The 21,694-nt window shown below is 40.3% G+C and overlaps 1 protein-coding gene across 1 annotated transcript in view; it reads left to right on the top strand.

The window, feature by feature from the left end:
* The window catches only part of LOC117445970 (inactive N-acetylated-alpha-linked acidic dipeptidase-like protein 2), a 656,924-nt gene that overhangs the window by 620,964 nt on the left and 14,266 nt on the right, over positions 1-21,694 (top strand). The window contains exon 15 of the mRNA XM_034081942.1: positions 8,089-8,287. Coding sequence (XP_033937833.1) covers positions 8,089-8,287 — 199 coding nt within the window. The remainder of the gene's footprint in view (positions 1-8,088; positions 8,288-21,694) is intronic.

Here is a 21,694-nt window from a genome sequence, read left to right as displayed (position 1 = left end):
CCAGGACCACAGCCACGACTCAAGATCCAGCGCTTGCGATCCAGGACACAGGACCGCAGGATCATCCATGACTCCGGATCCCGGCGTATATATACACCAAAAAGAAAGAAATGTGGGGAAGCTCGGTTAATCGGAACATGAGAGTACACAGGTACAGACAGAGAGAAGGAAGAAGTAAGATGTCCCCCGACAAACTAAGCCTATATCAGCAAAACTAGGGGCTGAATCTAATCAGCCCTAACTATAAGCTTTATCAAAAAGGAAGGTCTTAAGCGCACTCTTAAAAACGGATAGGGTGTCTGCCGCCCGAACACAAACTGGAAGCTGATTCCACAAATGTGGAGCTTGATAAGAGAAGGCTCTGGCTCCCATTGTACTTTTAGAGATTCTAGGAACAATCAACAACCCTGCATTCTTGGAACGCAATGCCCTAGTAGGACAATAGGGTATAATGAGTTCTTTAAGGTAAGATGGCGCCTGCCCATTAAGGGCTTTGTAGGCGAGAAGAAGAATTTTAAATTCTATCCTGTGTTCTATAGGGAGCCAGTGTAAGGCAGCCAGAACAGGAGTAATGTGGTCCCTTTTCCTAACTCTGGTTAGTACACGAGCCGCAGCATTTTGAATCAGCTGAAGCGACTTGACTGACTTCTTGGTACTCCCTGATAATAAAGAGTTACAATAATCCAGCCTAGAAGTAACAAATGCATGGACTAGTTTCTCTGCATCGTTTTGAGGCACGATATGCCTGATTTTTGCAATGTTACGTAGATGGAAGTAGGCGGTCCTTGAAATTGATTTTATGTGGGCGTTAAAGGATAAATCCTGATCAAATATCACACCAAGATTCCTTACAGTCTCACTGGAGGCCAAATTAATGCCATCCATAGTTAGTATATCTTTAGATAATTTGTTTCGTAGATTCTTCGGGCCAAGTACAATAACTTCAGTTTTGGTCGTGTTTAACATCAAGTAAACAATAACAGGAACACGGAATGGAATCTGTAGTTTGTTTAGTATATGGCCGTGTAATAAACGGGATAATGTGCAGCGAGGCGGTCATTATGGGGAAAAAAACACCCGACAGGCTGATCAGGGAACACGACATGAAGCGGAGGGATCTTCATGAGCCTGAAGGGTAAACACCAGGGGCCTCATTTATAAAGGGATATACGCTCAAAAAATGGCGTACGCCAGTTTCTACGCTATGTTTGCGATTTATAAAATACTAACTTGACGGGAAAATGTGCGGTCCTCCACGCAAACTCTAACCCATGCGTACGCACTAAGCACAAAAACGGGAGAGACGAGAAACTGCAACACCGTTGGCAGAAGGAAGAATGGAGAGAAATATGTGGAAATAATACCATAAATAAAATTGTACCTCTCATTTATCATATATGAAGAATTCATTTTCAAACATTGATTAAAGCCAATCTTAAAATGATTTAACAAACACCTGTTTGAGACTTGTTGGAGATGTTATCTCTGCTCCACGCCAAAATTGTTGGAGTAGATATCTCTGCTCCGCACCGATCCTATATGAGTTTGCTTTAAAAGAAGGAAAACTCAAAACAACCAGGACGAGGGTTAAACAATAATCTGTTTTAATAATAAACGGTAATAATACAATACACTTCTCAAAGGGGTCAGGCCTCCCCCTGCTCTGGTCCTAATGCCGGGAGAACTTATCATCTTGACTGCAGCAGGAAAGAGAGCGAACCCAAGGCCGAACAGGCTTACATAAAAGAATAAAACAGGAGGGGTTGGGTTAGCTGGTCATCTTTTCAGGTCATCTCATTGGGAGATGCAAAAGATGCTGTTTCGCAGCGAATCAGCGCGTGCCAGCAGAGGACCCGCAAACAGTCTCAGTTTGAAGCAAAACAAACACATCTGGCATTCGCTGTCTCATATTTCTGCAGCCTCCACACACACATCCCCCCACATTCCAGAGACCTCAGTTGTGTCTAAAGGATATTCCCTTGCTCACAAAGATAACACAAATATTTCATCTCTCATATCTCCAACTTCTGGTTACACAGACTTCTTATTATTAATACAAAGTCATTAAACCCACACATATACTATTAAAGATATGTAGACTTCCCTGAAACATGACATGCTAGAGATCTTAAGCAGAATATACTCTCATCCACCTAGCCCCCTGTCCTGCATACCTACACCTCCCCCACAGAGCAATAAAACCCTGTTTACTCCAACCAGCCCATAATGTTTATAGCTATTTTAGTCCTAACATTTATGAAAGGATAAAACAGAGAAATCAATATAAAACACAAACACAGGTATTGTTTTGAGCAGTAATCCCATCTAGCTGCTGCTAGACACTTCTTCCCCAAACATCTTTAACGCACACACATCTTTATCATTAACAGAAGTTGATTGTTCTTTTTAGCTTAAGGGCTTCTGTGAACTTCCTTTCACCTCGAAGTCCGCTTTACTGGACTGAATACATTTATTGATAATTCAGAAGGACTATTGTCTCTCTTAACTGTGTGACTCAATTCTCAAGGCTTTGTATGGGTCTGCCTGTCATGCATCATTAACTACAAGAATGTAACTGCATTACATCTGAGGAAAATCTCCCCTGGCTTCCCCTGTCACTTGCCCAGACTATTGATAATTAACAGAGAAACTCAAGGGGCTTCCTTCCATATCTTGAAATTGCAATAAGACTTTCTGCCATTTCAAATGTAACACACTTCTTAAATATCAGATGATAATAATCTTCAGACTCCTCAGTGCACACAAAAACATAACTTGGAGAAATAAATAAATACGGAAATGTTATTTAAAACCACCTCGAATATGTTGTGTTAATGTTATGAAATGTTTTCTCATAAATGATGTGGTAAGCAGGAGGACAGAATTACGTCTAAACTGATGCCGTTTCGCATTTCTATAGGTTACGAGCATGGTTATATACTATCACGTTTAATCGTGTTTTATGCTGTTTGCCAAGACTTGATAAGTCGCTCGTAAAACACAGGAGACAGAAACTAAGAACACCATATGTGGTCAATTGTACAGCTAATATACAACACATAGCTGTATTTCCTTTAACTGGTGGATTACTGCGGGGGGGGTTGAGATGCACAGGCTGCAGAGGAGACGCTGCGCACAGCTGATCGACAGCTGGGACACAAACCACCAAATACAAAAACATAATTCAGATCCGTCATGACTCCACTCCGGAGGGATTCCCCGATAATTTCTTACAGTTTCTCATAAAGGGGGTGTCTCCTGTCCCCAGTACAAACACACTGCCTGAGGAAGGCTACGTGTATTTTTTTTGTCATTAACCTTTTTCGGACCACTTGTTTATTTATTTTGGTGAGGATTCGACCTCCATGCTGCTACCCTGGTTCAAACTGCATCCACCAAACAATATGATTTATCTCAACCTCCCCAAAATAACCAAAATCTTGCACGGTGTGAGATGTCTTTTTTAGCTGTTCTGTCGTCATTTCCTGCGATCTTCTTCATGCAGTCAGTCAGAATGAATGAATGGGCGTTTCTTTGACTATTTATAGGCAAATCTGGGTGTTACGTGAAGCCCGCAAAAGCTGCACCGCATTTCGAGTCGATTGTGATTTATAAAGGTAAACCGGCGTAGGAAGTACTGTACGCACTTTCCTCGCCGGTACGCAATGTTTGGTGAATCGGAAAATGTCGGAACATTTCTGTACCTATTTTTTGGATTTCTACTACGTAAGCAACCTTCCCATGTGAATCCTACGCACGGCGTTATAAATTAGGCCCCAGGGCTGCAGTCGGATAATCCAAAAATCAGCTCCTAAATTCTAACCCTATCGTCTATTCCTTGACCTCTGTGTGAAATATCACGGGGTTAAGGGATAGTGGATAGGAGAATTCAAAAGGTCTTAGGAGAAGAGACTGCGGTACTTTCAGGGCACTTTAGAGAATCCGACTGCACTTTCACTATCCGACGTGTTTATGATGCGCCAGCGGACGGCATAAATGTGTGTCTGCTGCTGTGGGGAAACTATGGAAACCACAGTTTTCTATACAGCGGACTACAACATGGATGTTTAATAAGAACGAGAGACTACTATAAACTCATCTAGAGACTCTGCACCGTGCTCTGACGCTGTTGCTTTATGAACGTGGACAACAGAGAAACCTATTCTTCATGACCAAAGTTGGAATTTAAATTAAAAAGGAAAGTGAAACTTATGCTGTCACCCTCTCCCTCCGGTCCACATTAATACAAATGATCCCTATACGTATGATTGTATGAAAATATCTTAAAATCAATACAAATGCATTTATTATAAACGTAAGTCCTTAACATCTATCACTGTGTATATCACCATTCAAACATCTTTTAAAAGTTGAACAAACTCCACACAGCTCAGTAAACACTGTGAAATGTTGACTTTATTTGATAATTTCAGTAAAAACTAACGTTCATATTTCTCTTTTTGATTATAATACTGATGAACATTCAGAACAAAGCACTGCTTCATAAGCACCGTAACTTTCATGATATAATTGCTCGGTCATAATTGGTTGTTTCCGTGAACGGCCGACTGTTGTGTGACGGCAAATGCTGCGGCTGCAAGGCAGTATTTTCTCCTCTCCTTTCGGTGAGGGAGGTCCATTGGTTCCTAAACTAAAGGAGATTATAAAGGAAGTTTGAAACCTCCTTTCCTATCATGTAAAGAATTCGAACGGGACTTATCATGGATGCCACTGAGGGACTTCCGGGTCATTTCACTCGGTTAGGAAGGTTCCTAAGCTAAATGGACTATTCGACTGCAGCCCCGGCTTATAGAGAGGCGAAGTCCCGCCCATCTACTTCCGACATACTTGCCAACCTTGAGACCTCAGAAATCGGGAGCATTTCCAAAACCACCAAAAATACGCAACTAGAAAGACTACAAATCCCAGAATCCCGGTCCCGCATGCTGGCTCTTACGGAACCGACTAACTCCCCTTTTGTGTATGTACAGCTCTCAACATGCCCAGACTTGTAGTGATTTTCACCTCGTTTAATACTTTTCACCTCATTCTGAAAGAAAGAAGTGAAATGTTCCAACATGACGGCCGTCTTGGTGTGTGGTGCGAGACAGGAGATGTAGTTCATTGAGCGGTTTCACACAAACAAATGTGTTACTTCACAGTTTTACGACACATTTCTTTTTTTTTTTACTTGCAAAATTATCTTTTAAATTGACAAACATCATATGTGTAATGCGTGGCACAATTCAAACGGAATCGAAAGATAATCTTTCTCTCTCCATTGACTTCAATACATAATTTTTCCCCCGGAAAGGGAGGGACTTCGCCTCTCTATTAATTAATCTACCCGCACAATTTTTCTCTGGTGTCGGAATGTCTTGCGATGTTGGTAAATTCTTAAAAAACAAAACACCATTTAATTTCGGGTTAAAATGTGTTGTAACTGCGTTACTGAGAAGTGTAACAGGTATTATATTACCCACATTTAATTAGTAATGCGTTACATTACTTTGTTACAGCAAAAAGTAATACATTACTGTAACTCCCAACACTGATCAAGAGACCTACATTTTGCTTGTCAAACATACATCATACATTTTAGTTGAAAGACATTACATGTTACTGTACTTGTTAGACGCTTTTTATCCAAAGCGACATACATACTCAATACTGTGGGCAATCCCCACAGGAGCAATTTGGGGTGAAGTGTCTTGCCCAGGGACACAACGGCATGCTGACTACAGTGGGGTTTGAACCTGTGACCCCCTGATCCGAATACCAACGGGCAACCCACTGCACCACACGCCAAAGACTGTTGTATATTCACTTTCCTTATTCTTTCTTTTTATTCTGCTTATTACATCTAAAAACAATGTTTACAAGAAAGGAATAATTCACTCATTGTAATGATGAACAACAACTCTTACAAAGTCCTGTTACTTATTACTATTTATGGTCTAAATCTGGATAAAAAGGTTTAGTTGTTCAACATATTTTAACAATTTTTCTTAAGTAATGCAACAAAAATGTGAGCCATTAATATAGCTGATTGAGAATCAATTCAACCGAGATGAAAGCCAAAGCCAAAATTCATAAAAACATCTGAAGTCTTTGGCGAACTGAAAAGTAAAAAATATCCCATCAGATAAAAGCATCACCCTAAAGCTCGTTTGTCTTCCTCTCTCTTCTCTCTGCCGCTGCTATCACAAGAGGCCAAGTCCCAACTGTATACCCAAATACAAATACACTCACATACGGCCCCGTTTGTCATAGAATGTGATGGATTGCAACAATCAAACAATATTTCATGAGTCCCAGCTGGCTGCGAAGAGCCAGAGCCATTTAAATTTGTAGGAGAGAACAGATCTCTTTGTCTATTTTTGTCCCAACTGTCTCCCCCTTTCCTATCAGATGAGTCACGCTCTGTTCCCGGCCTACTGTGACACACACACATCCACAAACACACACCATAGTCTGTAGATTAAGGTGATGTGTTATACATTCATAGTCTCTTTTTGATTAAGATTGTAAAAAGTAAATATAATCCGAAACCACCTGCTGTGACTTCAGACAATTATTCATAGTCTCAAAGTAAACTTTAGGAAGGAAGCCCTTTATTCTCAAACACATCTTCAGACACTAAACATGTTATGCACATAAACCTTACACTTCTATACAAATTGTTATTTTTCTATTCTCTTATTTATCTTTATATTAATATTGTAAAATTCTGCAAATCGTCTTTTCCGTTAACAATTATTTGTATTTCTCAAAATAATAAGTATTGTTTAGTTTGCCTAGAAGAATAAAGACTTATTAGCTGTGTTCAAATCTTTTAAGAAACAAAAGAATGGTATAATCTCTAATAGTATAGTCGTACCAGTTGGACGCAATGCAGACATTTGAAATCTGGCTTTTCTCAACATCTAACCATTGTTGCTAGCTGCACAGGTCCTTCCAGCTATGATGGCGACTTGACAAAAAGTTGCGGTCAATATCAAGATCACAACGCAAGGAAGACCTCTTGAATGCTATTTTATATTCAAATTATTTGGAGCTTTGTTTGAAGGCAAAAGGACAAAAGAACATGCAACCAGGTGTCCATAGCCAGAAATGCTCTTAACACCCGGGCACACATCAGATTATGTTTTGAATGTATTTCATTTCATTTCAAACCTTTATTTATACAGATAAATCCCATTGAGATCATTGATCTCTTTTCCAAGGTAGACCTGCTCAAGTAGTTCCACATGAAACATAAAAGCATCAACAGAACAACAAAAGGACATCATACAGCATCATTTACAAAATTATCCACATAAACAGGTACCAATAGCTTCTGATTGACTAGCATCCAACCGAGCTTTAAAAACATTTAGTGGCACCAGATTGTTCAGCTTCCATTTAATTTGCAGACTATTCCAAGACAGAGGAGCTGCGCATCTAAAAGCTGTCTTCCCTAAGACAGTCCTAGCAGTTGGCACATTTAATAAAACCACAGCATTCGATCTCAGGCAGTAGCCACTTACAATTTTTAAATGTATGGGTTTTAATGGATATTCCTTATTATATGATGACTTTAGTCCCTTGTCGAGCTGCTTCAATTCCCCTACAGTAGATGAATAAAGGCACCTCTTACAGTATCTTCAGCACTGTTGTTAATTAAACTGAACATTAAGACACAAATACCATCTGTGCTGTGCAGGTGTCAGTAATGCAAAGATGTTCCACATACACATGTATATTAGCTGTAACATTAATTGACTAATAATTACAATAAATCCTGTATACTTCCTACATAATAATTAGAAGAATACATTTAAAAGGCTTATCAGACCATATGTATATCTTCATTGCTCCATTTTATTTGTGTGCTTTTTTGAGGTGTTTAAATGCCCTTCAAGGCATAACAATTAAATTGCCCAAAATTGTTACAGATACATGAAGGCAAAGTTAGATTGCAACTTCTCTGTTCATTTGCAGTTTTTCCGATGCCTATATGAATAAGTTGACAGACGCTACATTCCTTAGGGTGAGATTGTTCATTTGTTTTTTCTGTTTCCTTCTCTTCTCCCTGTATGTGTTTAGACACGAGTGTGGTAACTCAGTCCATGCTGTCCACAGCCTCCTCTCTGAGAGACCACGCAGCTTTCTTCCAATCAGAAACCATGCGGCCGGCAAATGACCCTAAAGAGCGAGACCCCTCCCACGTACGGATGCTGAATGATGTACTCCGCGACCTGGAGAAGAGCTTCATCCTCCCACAGACACCGCCTGGAGTGTACAGGTAAGAGACTGTCTCAGAGGAACCCGGGAGTGTAAACACCATATATATATAAAACCTCAAAACCTCAACAATTTGAACAGAGTTGACATTTTTAGTGCAATCTAGCATTGTGTGCATTATGTTTTTGGTATTGTTCTCCTTTTTTAAATGAGAACATTCTATTTTTCTTATTTTCTCTTCACAGTTGACATTAAAAGGTCTTAAAATCAGCAAGCAGGCAATCATCGTCTGCCTCCCTATATACTTGGTTCTGTTATTCGAACAATCTGAAACTGTTGTATCTTTTGTATTTGTTAGCATACGGAAAATCCAGCATTACCTGACACTGGTACCCTGTAGATGTGTCTTAAAAACAAGACTGTAATGTTAAATAGGTCAAATATCTCATTTTTGGTATTTTTCATAGTGTGTTACTGCCACCATATGTTAATCAGTGGAATGACACAAATGGTTGTCAGGAATATGTGCTGCATGGCCATGCGATGGGATTATACATACAACATCTCTTTCTAATACTGTTCTTTGTGCTCTTTAGCACCCTTGGTGGTCCACAGGGGCCCTTTAAAATTAAAGATATATGAAACAATATTTTGAGTGCAGGGCATGTACATGCATATTGCATACTTAACACTTACACATACGGTCATATTTTTTGTGATATTTGTCAACTTTGATGCTGAATGACGATTGGCCGGTTAGCCCTTGGGGTCTTGTTGTCTAGATTCAGACTGCTTTGCTTTAGAAATATGTCAGACTTAATGCTAAAACATTGTCTTTTTATTTATTCCATGGTGCCACTCTGCAGTGCAGGTTTGTGGTGGTACATGTTCACGTGAGTTCTGAAAAGCAGACATTCATCAGGCAGAAACAAACATAAATAGTGCTGTTTAGAGGGTTTGCTAAATCCAACTTTGAGCACTCATGAGCAAACCTCAGTGTAAAGGGCAAGGGTTTGTGCATGTCATATGTCTGACTTACCAATGAAAAGGCAAATTAAACCATATACAGAAACTTTATTTTTAGTGAAGTATAGCGGTCTGCAAAAGGTGTTGGTTAACATTGACATAATATAGTGTTCTAATGATTGTCTTCCAGTAAAGTGCTAAGAAGTATTTGTTTGAATAAGATGATGAGTACAATTGTGAAATGTATGTCAAGAAAAAAATCATAAGGAAATGTGTCATTATGATGTCACATGACTTAATGTGGCAGTGGCGGCTGGCCAATAGAGGGTGATAGGGCGCCGCCCTCCCTAAACCACACACAGATACACAAATTAATTATACAAATTGTCAATATGTATGTGTTTAAAATATGGAATGCACCCATAAATATGTATAAAATATGATTTAAAAATATTTTGCTAAATATATATGCTAACTGTATGACTGAAGTTCACGAGGCGGGTCTCTGTAGCAGGTTAGCCAATTGCTGATTCAAGATATGAACGTGTCGTAAAATGTAGCCAATCATCACACAGTGTCCTCAAAACTACTTCCGAAGGGGCGATTATTGTATCGCCCCAAGTAGGCAACTGCTACGCGGCTGGACGATGGCCACAGGATTGCGGTGAGGAAACACAATGAGGAGGTGGATAAAAACAGGCATATTTTATCCAAAATAGTGACGTTTTGTTGGGCTTTTGAGTTGGCTTTGCGTGGGCATGACGAGACGGACTCTTCAGTCAACCCTGGCATTTTCAGGGGATTTGTGGATTTTGTTTCCTCTCTGCACAGAGGAGCACCTGAAGACCGCCACCGTTTTTAAAGGTTCATCATAGACGTATACACCACATTGATTTTAAGAATAATTATTATTAGTTTGTTACATCTTCAGCTTTGTGTATTACTGTTGATTATACCGTTGTTCTGTAATATATATATATATTTATAAAACGGACAAGTCAAAATCAAGCAATCTGATTGGTTCTTAGCCGTGATATACTGAGCGTATACTACGGGTAGAATTGTAAGTTACTTTTCACAACAAGTCAGTATTCCTCCACGTCTGAGAAAAACAGTATACAGTTGGGTTTTTCAAACTGGAACAAGAAAGCAGCGGAGAAGTAACGGGGCAGACCCCACCTTTTTACGCAGCGGTCCAGACATAGACATCAAACGGCAAAACATATTCAGTGTGCAGTTCCTTTGGCATTAGGGCAGGGATCTCTAGATACTTTCCAAGGTTTGACATCATGAATTGTGCTACTTTTAAAGCAAGCAACGATGTTTTCAAATCTGTAATCAAAGAGGTCCGCAAAAACACTATCGGCCAATCAGATTGCTTGGTTTGACTTGTCAGTTTTATAAATATATTTACATTTCTTCCGTTACGGAACAAACTTACAAAGCATAAAATGGAAACATTTAAGATTAACTTCGACCTCCGGGGGGGTCTTACTATGGAGGAGTGGATTGAGCAGTGCCTATCTCCAGAAAAAAAAGCACCTAAACGACGACATGCAGAGCTACGTGAAGAGCAGGTAGACCAACTGGAAAAGTACCACCATTCAAAAGCTTTCTGATGCAGGTCTTGAAACAAAGCAGAGAAATTATGACCGTTAGTGGCCACAGGTGCGAAAGCTCTCTCCAGAGCTACTGGAAGCCGAATCTCGGGGACCGGAGAAAGTGGAGCAATATGCTCACCACGCCGAGCAACAGCCTAGAACAACCTCAACAAGTAACCACGTAAGCCATGTTACTGATGCTGGACAGGTTTTCAGTGGGTGCACAATAAACGGCAACATACAAATGCATGTAAATAAATAGCCAAATAATGGATCAACGCTCTCTGTCTAATATGTTCGCTAGCTGTTAGTGTTGTTGCATAGCAACCACCTCGCACTATGTTTCATTATTCATTATTTACTAATAAAAACTATTTAAATTAGAGTGTGTATTTTTTTTTCATATTGCCACACTTGGTAACTGTTTTATAAAAGCAATAGCTCTCTTCAGGCCGTGATATATGCTCATTATATCACAGCTAAGGGGGTTGTCGACCCTCCGTGCAACAGGGCAGGGCATTTTGGTGCATCAGGAAGAAAACAGCCCATTCCTACACTCAGTCTCTTGTAATGCTCTACAGACACAGATAGACATAGAGAATATGTTCAGTGCCATACAGGCATTCTCCAGGGAAGAAATAAAGAGAGCACAGCAACAAGATCAGGTGATGGGCAAAATGTATGGACACAAAGAGAAAAACAAGCGACCCACTGTACAACAACTGAAACACGAGGGCCCAGAATTTAAAGCTCTAGTCAGAGAGTGGAGTAGGCTTGAAATCAGAGAAGATGGAACTATGCACCGCAAAACTCACACAAAAAGTCAGCTTTTGCTCCCAGATGTATATCGTCCACTTGTTCTGAAGGAGCTCCACAACTAAATGGGACACTTGGGAACAGAAAGGACAGTAAACTTGATAAGAGAACGTTTCTTTTGGCCCAAAATGCATAGAACATTTTGTGACAAACGTGTGTGAGTGTCTAAAGAACAGACACGCACTCGCACCTATGATGAGTATCAAAACCACTCACCCATTCCAGCTGGTCTCTGTTGATTTTCTACATTTGGAAGAATGTAGGGGGGGTTATGAATATGTACTTGTCATAATGGACCATTACACTCGGTTCGCACAAGCATATGCAACTACCAACAAATCAGCCAAGACTGTTGCAGACAAACTGTTTCATGATTTCTGTCTCAAGTTTGGTTTCCCAGAAAGACTGCATCATGATTTGGGGAGGGAATTTGAGAACAAGCTGCTTCACCACCTGAAAACACTGTCAGGCATTCGGGGGTCTCACACTACTCCTTACCATCCCCAAGGAAATGGACAGACAGAGAGATTTAACAGGACGTTGCTGTCAATGCTGAGAACACTTACTGAAGAACAGAAACATGACTGGAAAAATCACCTCACTAAAGTCGTACATGCCTACAGCTGCACAGCTAATGAAGCCACCGGCTATTCTCCATTCTTTCTCCTGTTTGGCAGGCCACCCCGACTGCCTGTTGACCTGCTGTTTGGAATTTAAAATCAGGACTGCACAGGCTCCTACCAGGACTATGTGGAGAAGTGGCAAAAGAGGATGACTGAGGCTTATGACATCGCCTCTTGAAATGCTTCCAAGTCAGCTGATAGGGGAAAAAAACAGTATGACAAGACAGTGTATGGCCCCACACTGCAGGTTGGCAGTCGTGTCCTGGTGAGAAATGCGGGGGATAGAGGAGGACCAGGTAAAATCCGCTCCTACTGTGAAGACAACATTTATGTTGTCAAAAGTCAGAAAGGTGACATCAGTCCAGTGTTTGAGGTAGTGCCTGAAAGTGGTGGAGGCAGGACAAGGATCCTCCACAGGAATCTACTTTTACCATGTGACTTCCTCCCAGCCACAGATGACAGATATCAGGCTACAATCCCAACTCGAACAAAGAAAAGAAACAATTACACAAACAGACACACATCTGTGACCAAGTACACACAACAAACAAATGTTGACGAGGAATCAGATGATGACTTTAATGATGTAACATTCACCTGGCCTTCAGCGGAACACCAAAGGATGCCTGCGCTTAACCCCTCTGCTCAGAAGTTCCATCCTCAAGAGGGAAAGATGATCTCGGGAACGAGGGAGCCACTGCAAAGCAGGGAGGAGGAACAAGAGGAGCAGGTTCACACAGTGACATCTGACGAAAGGTGAGGAGAATGTTGTGACAACAGCTACAGAGAGTTCAGAGGAGGAAACAGTGGAAGACTCGGAGCAGAGGACAATGTATCCAAGATGACAAAGAAAGCAACCACAGATTCTGATTTATGACAAGCTTGGCCAGCCTAGTTTCGCAGAGAGAACCATTTCCACCAAAGAGATAGCTTTAAATGGCTACTGGCGGCCCTGGTAATGGACTTGGAAATACATTTAAAAAAAAATTTAAAAAGTAAATGACACTCCTTTCCTCTGTGTTAATGTGATTGTTGGCTGACATTTGTGTTGTGTGAATTGGGTTCCAGAATTGATTTAGAAAGGAAAATGATGACCCTTTTCAACAGTATGGACTCACGGTTTTGTAATATGCATTAAAGATGCAGATGTTTGGGTGTTAAAAAAAGAAAGAAAAACTGATCAAATCAGTAGTATTCACAACTGCAGTGAACAGCAGCTTGTGCATCTCATTAAGAACTGTTTTATTCAAAATGGCCCATTCTCTTGTTTTACAACCCATGTACTTGTTTAAGACTAGTAGGTGTAAAGGACAATGTCGAGACGACATTTTGTAAGTGGGGGAGAGTGTGACGATATAGATCACAACATGTTATGTTTATTGTTGAAGCAGGTTTAGTTGGTGCATGTAGTTGCCTGTTTTCGCCACAAGGCTCCGCCTGAGGGCCTGAATGTGAGGAAGAGCGTTTCTTCCTCGGTGGTGGAGAAGACTGTAACGGAGTTTTTGGAAATTTCTAGGGATGCACGATATTGTTTTTTTGAAACCGATACCGATAACTTCCTGCTTCTCAAGACCGATACCGATAACCGATAATAATATAATATATATATATATTAAATGTACCTGTAGTTTTTGCACACCTGGTGGTAAAAAAAGACTAGTAGTGAGCAAATGACATGAGCATTACTACTATGAACAAAACAAAGCCAAGAACAGTTTTGACTCTTCAAAGTGACCATATTTATTTTCCCAAACAAATCTGGCAAACTTCTTCTTTTTCAAAAGCCTCGTCGATAGGTAAAAGCCCCGGTGCCTTTGCAGCTGGCTTTGGATTCGCCGCTAGTTTAGCAGCGCAGGCGTCTTCGTACGCTTTTAACACACCATCGTAGCGATGGCGATGTTTCAGGTGACTAATCAGGTTGGAAGTATTATAGCTCGTTGCCTTTTTCCCTCCTCGTGTAACTTCTGCATTGCATCTGTTAATACAAATAGCAAGCGAACTATCTAACTCTGAAACTTTGAAATAGTCCCATACTACCGACGACATGTTTGTTTACTGTCCTGGCTTCACGGCCGCACACCATTTACGTCACAGCCAGGCATGAGAAGGGAGCGCTGGATTTGTGAAAAACTCCCCTCTTCCTAAACCACTATACCACACTACTGGCAAAACGGGAGGAGCCGAGTGAAAAACAAGCGCCCCTCATCCCAATCCACCCACACCGCAGTATTTTTTTCTTTTTTTTACCCAAAAAATATATTGTATATTATCGGGGCTATTAATACTGTTATCGGGTTTATCGGGATGACGTCATAATTCCTAATATCGGACCGATAATTATCGTGCACCACTAGAAATGTCTTAATAAAGTTGCCACAAGTGAGAAAAGACAAGTGATGTCCGCCTGAGTCTTTGAGTGCAACATAACCAGACACAGGCAGCACAGGCAGTATGAGACAAATAAAGAGCTTTTTGAACATTAAAGCATGGAGACATGTCACAGTAGAGACACAGAATCAGGGCCGCCCCTGGCCAACTTGGGGCCCCAAGCGACATTGTGAGATGAGGCCCCCCCCCAACCGACAGGAGTGAAAACATTTTTTTGGAAACAAAGTAGGCTACTTTGCAAATATAATTCCTGTTTATTATTATTATCAACACAGTTACTTTTTTATACAGTGAGGTAAATGGTAAATGTGCATGTATGTCATTCAGTATGCGTTTACAGGTGAATACGTCTGCATTTCCTGCCAAATACTAGCCTCAAAAAGATTAAAATATAATTAATGCAAATAAACTACTTCTACTAATAATAATCATAATCAATTCAATAATATAAATACTATATTATAATATAGTTGTAATATAGTCAAGATAAAACATGCTTATGACATGCTCAAAAACTGATATTTCTTAAATCTGTATTCTAGTTCCCTCTGTCAGCAATGTAACTACACACACATTTCTATCAGTATTTCTCTGTGTTGTGGTTGACATGATGATGACTGCAGGAGTTAAGGGGAGAGGCTGAGCATCACCATGATGTGCAAATTGACATAAAAATGAATAAGAGGGGAACAAATGCTCCATGTTTTTTAAGCTGTAAACTTTAACTGTTATGTAAGCCAACTAGACAGACAGTGTATTCTTTCACACACACATACGGGTATTGGGCCGAGGGCGACACCGTACTTCCGGTATCCGCCATTTTACGCGAGGTGCAAGCAGGCCGAGGGTTTAGCCGTACACCGTATAGGTGTTGCTAAGCTTCCTGTACTGAATATCAGAGTCTATTGCCTTAATCAATATCTAGTCAACTCTAAAATACCACATATATGCAATGGCATGATAATATTATTGTGAAACGTGGGGTATTCACCTGGTGTTTCCAGAAATTAGACGTAGACGCAGCCAAAATCGACGAAGGCCACTTTCGAGGGTCGTTTTTCCATACATCTGCAGGCAGTCTTTAAGGGCAATCCGACAACCCACACAGCTCTAGTTTACGCTGGTAACGACCTAGAGCACACCCCTCCAGTCCAGAGATGTAATCCGAAGACATGCAGCGATTTCTTCGGTCGTTAATTCAGAATAAAAACGTAGTGCGCTCTGCCTGGCTACATTAGCTAGATGTTTATATTTGCACCTCCAGGATATTTGCACCTCCAGGAAAATGGCGTATTTATATATATATGGCGCGCATTGCATTGTGGGTAGTTCGTGACGTCACTGTGTGAAAGAATCACTCTTCCTCCTGTACATTAGCAGATAAAAGGCATAACATACTTTAATGAATGTTAAATAGAGAATACTGGAAATAACTGCATCTCCATTAGCCTATATGCTATGCAGAGACTGCAATCTTCATGTCGTGAATTGCAGCTGATGTTTTAATATGGCAATTGGCAATTTGACTTATACAACATTTGCAAGTTGTACATTTGACTCTTACAATAACCCACCTTTGAGTGATGCTCTAGTTTCTTCATGTTTTGTTTTTTTCCCCTCTTGCTTGCGCCGGACTGAAACTGTCTTTTCACCGACATCTCTTCACCTGCACTAGTGGCCGTATCAAAGCCGTGAATGGTCAGATGTTGATTCATTGCAAAGGTGTCGGGTTACAGACGTGCAGAGTTGGGTGTAACGCGTTACTGTAATAATATTACTTTTGTCGGTAACGGAGTAGTGTAATGTGCTACTTTTACAATTCAGTAATCACACTACAGTTACTAACATTCCCCCGACACGCGTTACTTCGTTACTTACTAAAATCATTCATAATCACACTGACAGACAATAAGGGTTTCCGCCGCAGGTTTATATGTACGTAATCTACGCGACTTGCGCGTCCACATCTCCACGTGCAGTGCTGCATAAACATGGCTGAGTCAGCGATAACTTTCTAGGGGTGGAGGTATGCCCATTATTTTGAGTTTGTCCGAAGAATAGACAGGAATGTGACGGTGAGATGCAAACTGTGTCCAGGCCAGAAGCTGTTATCCACTGCTGTAAACACCACGTCAAACCTCAACAAACACCTGCAAAGAACACATGCTAAGGTGAAGCTAACGCACACGCTATGTGTTTGTTTATATCACGTAGTCTGTTCTTCTTCTCTGTCTTCCGGTTGTTGCCTGTTTTGAATGACGAATACACACTACCGCCGCCTGCTGGTAAGGAGAGTTATTGCCACTGACGAATGCGCAGTTCGTACGTGCTCGGCGAGTAAAGTAACGAGTAAAGTAACGAGTAAAGTAACGAGTTAGTGTAATATATTAATTTAAAAAAAAAGTAATATTACTTTTTTTAAAAGTAATATGTAATATATTAAAAAAAATTAGTAACGACCCCATCTCTGCAGACGTGCTCCCCTTGTCACCTCTCACTCTCGCGGGGGGGGGGCGGAGAACTGCACACAGCAGCTGAGGCTCTCTGGGTGGGGCCCCCTGCGCAAGGCGGGGCCCCATGCAGCCTGCGTGATTGGCCTGTAGGGAGGGGCGGCCCTGCACAGAATACTAATATGAACCTGAAAACAAGCAGGATTTGTCCTCTTTTATCAATTATTATATGTACAGAGTTGCTTTGACTGTAAATGGAAAACTGAGAAGCTACTGTATGTTAGGCACCATCACAAAAGGGCCAAAAGAGCTAGTTAAATATTTTAAAGGTTTTTCAGGAATCTTCAAAGAACCACAATTTCATATGGATCACTGTAAACAAGAATAAAAATGAGCAAATGTAAGTAAAAAAGCTATTTAATATGTCAACATCATATCTAGGCACCCACCCACTTCTATATATAGGTGATATAGGAAGAAAGAAAAAGGTTGAAATATGGATACAGATATTTATATAAAAAAGGTAACATCCTCTCTGCCCTAGTTCCTATGACTTGGCAGAGAGAAATAAAAAATAAAATTACATCAACGATGGTGGCCATGACAATGCCAATAATTCTCAAAAAATAATTATACCCAGCATAAAGGAAAAAACATTACCCTCCCTCCCCCTTTCTGACCCTCCTCGCCCCTAATCATTTTCCCTCAGTCCCTAAATCACATGCAGCCATGATTTAAATCTGCCGTCAGCCATCTGGGCATCCATTTATTTGTGTTCCACATATGGAGCAGAACAGCCATAATGTAACATAAAACATTAGCTTCACAGTGTACTCATATTTATTCCTTCTGACAAAAAAGGGGGGAATAATTTACACACAACAGTGTCTGAAATGTTTTACCAAGCAGCAGCTTTTCAGGGCAGCAGTAATTCATTGGCTCTGCACTGTGCATGTACAAGGAAGTGAGAGATTAGTTGGAGAATTTCGTTTTTGGTGAATCTGTCGCGCTAGAGAATAAACACAATAAATCATAGCCCGTCGCATTTAGTCGGCTGACCTTGAATGATAGTGGAGACTTTTTCTCCGAAACTATATTTCTATCTCATCAGAGTAAATCTTCTTTAGATGTTAGCATGCATGCTGTCTCTCCCCCCCCCTCAATAGCTCTTTAGCAGTCTACTTCTCAACCAGATTCTAACGGAACAAATGGCTATTGCGCTTCAGTGTTATTCACAGTTTATGGCAGTAATATACATGTTAATTGTCCTCAACTGCCATTAGCATCCGAGCTCAAAATTAGCTGCTCCATCATGCTCGGAAAGCAGTAAGGCTTAATAGCGCTCATTTATAATGGAAGTTTCCATTCTCAAACACGACTGAGACAATTAGACTAAGAGCACTGAACATTCTATTTCAAATGTGCTTTTTGACCGTTTATGTGGACAAAAAAAACAGCGGTACATTTTCAAACAACATATGACACTTTGGTGTGCAGCATTGCAGCGAGATACACCCCTAATGAAGCCTATGATTTGTTTTTTGTGGTTATGTGAATGACGCTCATTAAGTTGCACACTGAGCCTTAAAAACACTTTCGGAGAATCCAATTTACTTTTGTGAAGAATGTTTGGATAAGTTTGTTGTCAAGCTGTGAATATTCTGTTTAAGAGAAAGCTGCTGCTGACACTGCTGGAATAAGATTCAGGATAATAACCGCTCCTGGTCACCAGCAGGGGCAGCATGGGGTCCCGCTGGGGGCCAAAGGGATTTTAACTCCATTTGTATCCAGAGTTTAACAAGTGTAAAGATCCACAACTGCATTCTTGCTTAACTTACAGTTAGCAGAGCCCATCCATCCATCCATCCATCTTCTCCCGCTTATCCGTGGTCGGGTCGCTGGGGTAGCAGTTCCAGCAGAGAGCCCCAAACTTTCTTTTCCCTGGCGACATCAACCAGCTCTGACTGGTGGCCCAAAATATATACATGTTTAAGTGGGAATGCGCTAATATCTCCCATACCATTAGCGTCCTATCAATAAAGAGAAAAGCATTAAATAAAGACTCAAATGTCTATCTTCAGTAAATAATCCCAGATGTTACAAATCTTGTTTTACATTTTTTAACCAACTTTAACTGTGAGTGGCTGAGCTCAAGATAACAAATATTTTCCAAAAATTGCATATTAGATATGTATTATATTTTTTAAAAGACAAACATAACAATGCAAATAGCAGTACAAGGACAATGGTCACACACAAAAGGTATTGCAATAGTACATGGTTAACTCCAAAGCATAAACTTACTTTATTATTTATTTATTTATTGATGTATTAGTTTATTTATGTATTTATCTATTTTTATTTACCCCTTTCTCCTGATGTATTATTTGTATTAAACTCTGTATTAGCCAAATGTAAAAGACAAATCTAACATTATTTTATACACATAATTCTGCTGGATTTAAAAGAGCTCTGAAGAAAAGTGCAATGCTAGTGAAGCACATAGACATGAATACAAGACAAAAAGTGTGCATCACATAACACAGACATTCTACTAACTAAATACTGACAGCCCCCTGTGGTGGTGGTGAAGTCCCTCCCCTTCCGGGGGAGCTCCATGGGACCTTATTTCGGAAAAAGTATGTATTGAAGTCAATGGAGAGAGAAAGATTATCTTTCAATCCCGTTTGTCAATTTAAAAGATAATTTTGTAATTCAAAAAAATAAAATGTGTCGTAAAACTGTGAAGTAACAAATTTGTTTGTGTGAAGCGCTCAATGAACTACAACTCTGGTCTTGCATACGTCACCAACAGCAAGATGGCCGTCACATTGGCACATTTCACCTCTTTCTTTCAGAATGAAGCGAAAAGTATTAAAAGAGGTGAAAATTACTACAAGTCTGGCCATGTTGAGAACTGTACATACACAAGGGGAGTTCCAGCATGCGGGACCGGCTTTACAAGGTTTCGGTGAGTAACACGAGTGTAATGTGTAACGTTAATGTCAGCTAGCTAAATTCACCTACGCGACTCTGGGATTTGTAGTCTTTCTAGTTGCGTATTTTTCATTGTCTTATATTTCAACAGTTTTAAGACAAACTGTGACTTTTTTGACATGGAAATTATTTTTTAAGATTGACAAACATCATAGTGTAATTCGTGGCACAATTCAAACGGGATCGACTCCATTGACTTCAATACATAATTTTTCAGAAATAAGGTCCCATGGGACAGAAGTAGATGACAGCGTGACTTCGCCACTCCTGCAGTTTGAACACAAACATATTTGGTTGCATATATCTGTCCTTTCCTCTTTGTGTTCTTGTGTCCTTTTTCGGGACATGTTTCTTATGACTAGAGTGAATGCACTTATTTAAACTGGCAAAGGCCACACACACACACACACACACACACACACACACACACACACACACACACACACACACACACACACACACACACACACACACACACACACACACACACACACACACACACACACACACACACACACACACACACACACACACACACACACACACACACACACACACACACACACACACACACACACACACACACAGTTACTGGTTTTGTCCTCCAGTACCTCAAGTAGAATACTGAAGACAAGATAATGTAGCCATAACTGATTAAATTATAGATTTGGTTTTTGGGGTCAGATCTGGACCTTGTTCTAGATTTAAACGAGCCCTGACAGCTGTCTTTAAAAAAACAATGTTGCCACTCATTAACCCTAACAAAACATTACTAATGGTATTGGCCTATTTTATTAGTCTAAGCTCTTAAACGGATTCTCAGTTTCGTTTCATGAAGCATCATTTTGGTAAGCCCACTTCAAATGTTATCTGCCAATTAAATGTCTGTTATCCGTTGTCATGAGGAGCATTGATGGAGGTTATATCTTTAAACTCCTAATTGGCTCCAAAGCCCTTGGCTCCAAAGTCATTTTTAAGGTGGATCACAATGTCAAAATGGTTAGGCATTGACCTTTAATGGCCGTAGCATTTATGACGGGAGCAAAGGAGAAAGTTCGAGGACGAAGTATAACAAACATTATTAAGGAGGAGGGTGGAGTGGATAGGTTTAACAAACACAGGACTTCCTCCCAGGGGGTCGTTGTTCTTGTTGTATTGTGTTTCGGCAATGAGTAGACAGTGTTTGTCATTTAGAGATGGAAAGTAAAATATATGCATACAAATGAGACAGTGGTCTGTACTGATTGTATGTACAAAGAGAAAAACAAATTATAAAGAACACAAACAAACAACGACTAAAGTAATCCCCTACATTCACTGCCAGTAAGCCTCATACACACGATTATGTATCAGGAACATTGTTAGATGAGTATATATGCGTGTAATGCATATGTACAACCCAGTCTCACGGCATTTCGTGTTCACCAACACGATTTTTAATCTATTGATTCGTGTTCACCAACACGATTTGCCCCTTTTTTTCGTGTTGCACAGCACGATTTTAAAAGCAATGTATTTCTACTGGTAATGTGTTTCGTGCCTGCAGCACGTCTTTTTCTCCGGTCGGGTCGTGGAAGACCGGAAGCTGTGTGGTTCATAAAAACATGTTCTTATTCAATATCAAGCC

This window comes from Pseudochaenichthys georgianus, chromosome 4 (assembly GCF_902827115.2).
Source record: "Pseudochaenichthys georgianus chromosome 4, fPseGeo1.2, whole genome shotgun sequence".
Taxonomy (NCBI): Eukaryota; Metazoa; Chordata; class Actinopteri; order Perciformes; family Channichthyidae; genus Pseudochaenichthys; species Pseudochaenichthys georgianus.
The sequence above is the reverse complement of the archived record's forward strand: the minus strand, read 5'-3'. Positions and strand labels throughout refer to the sequence as shown.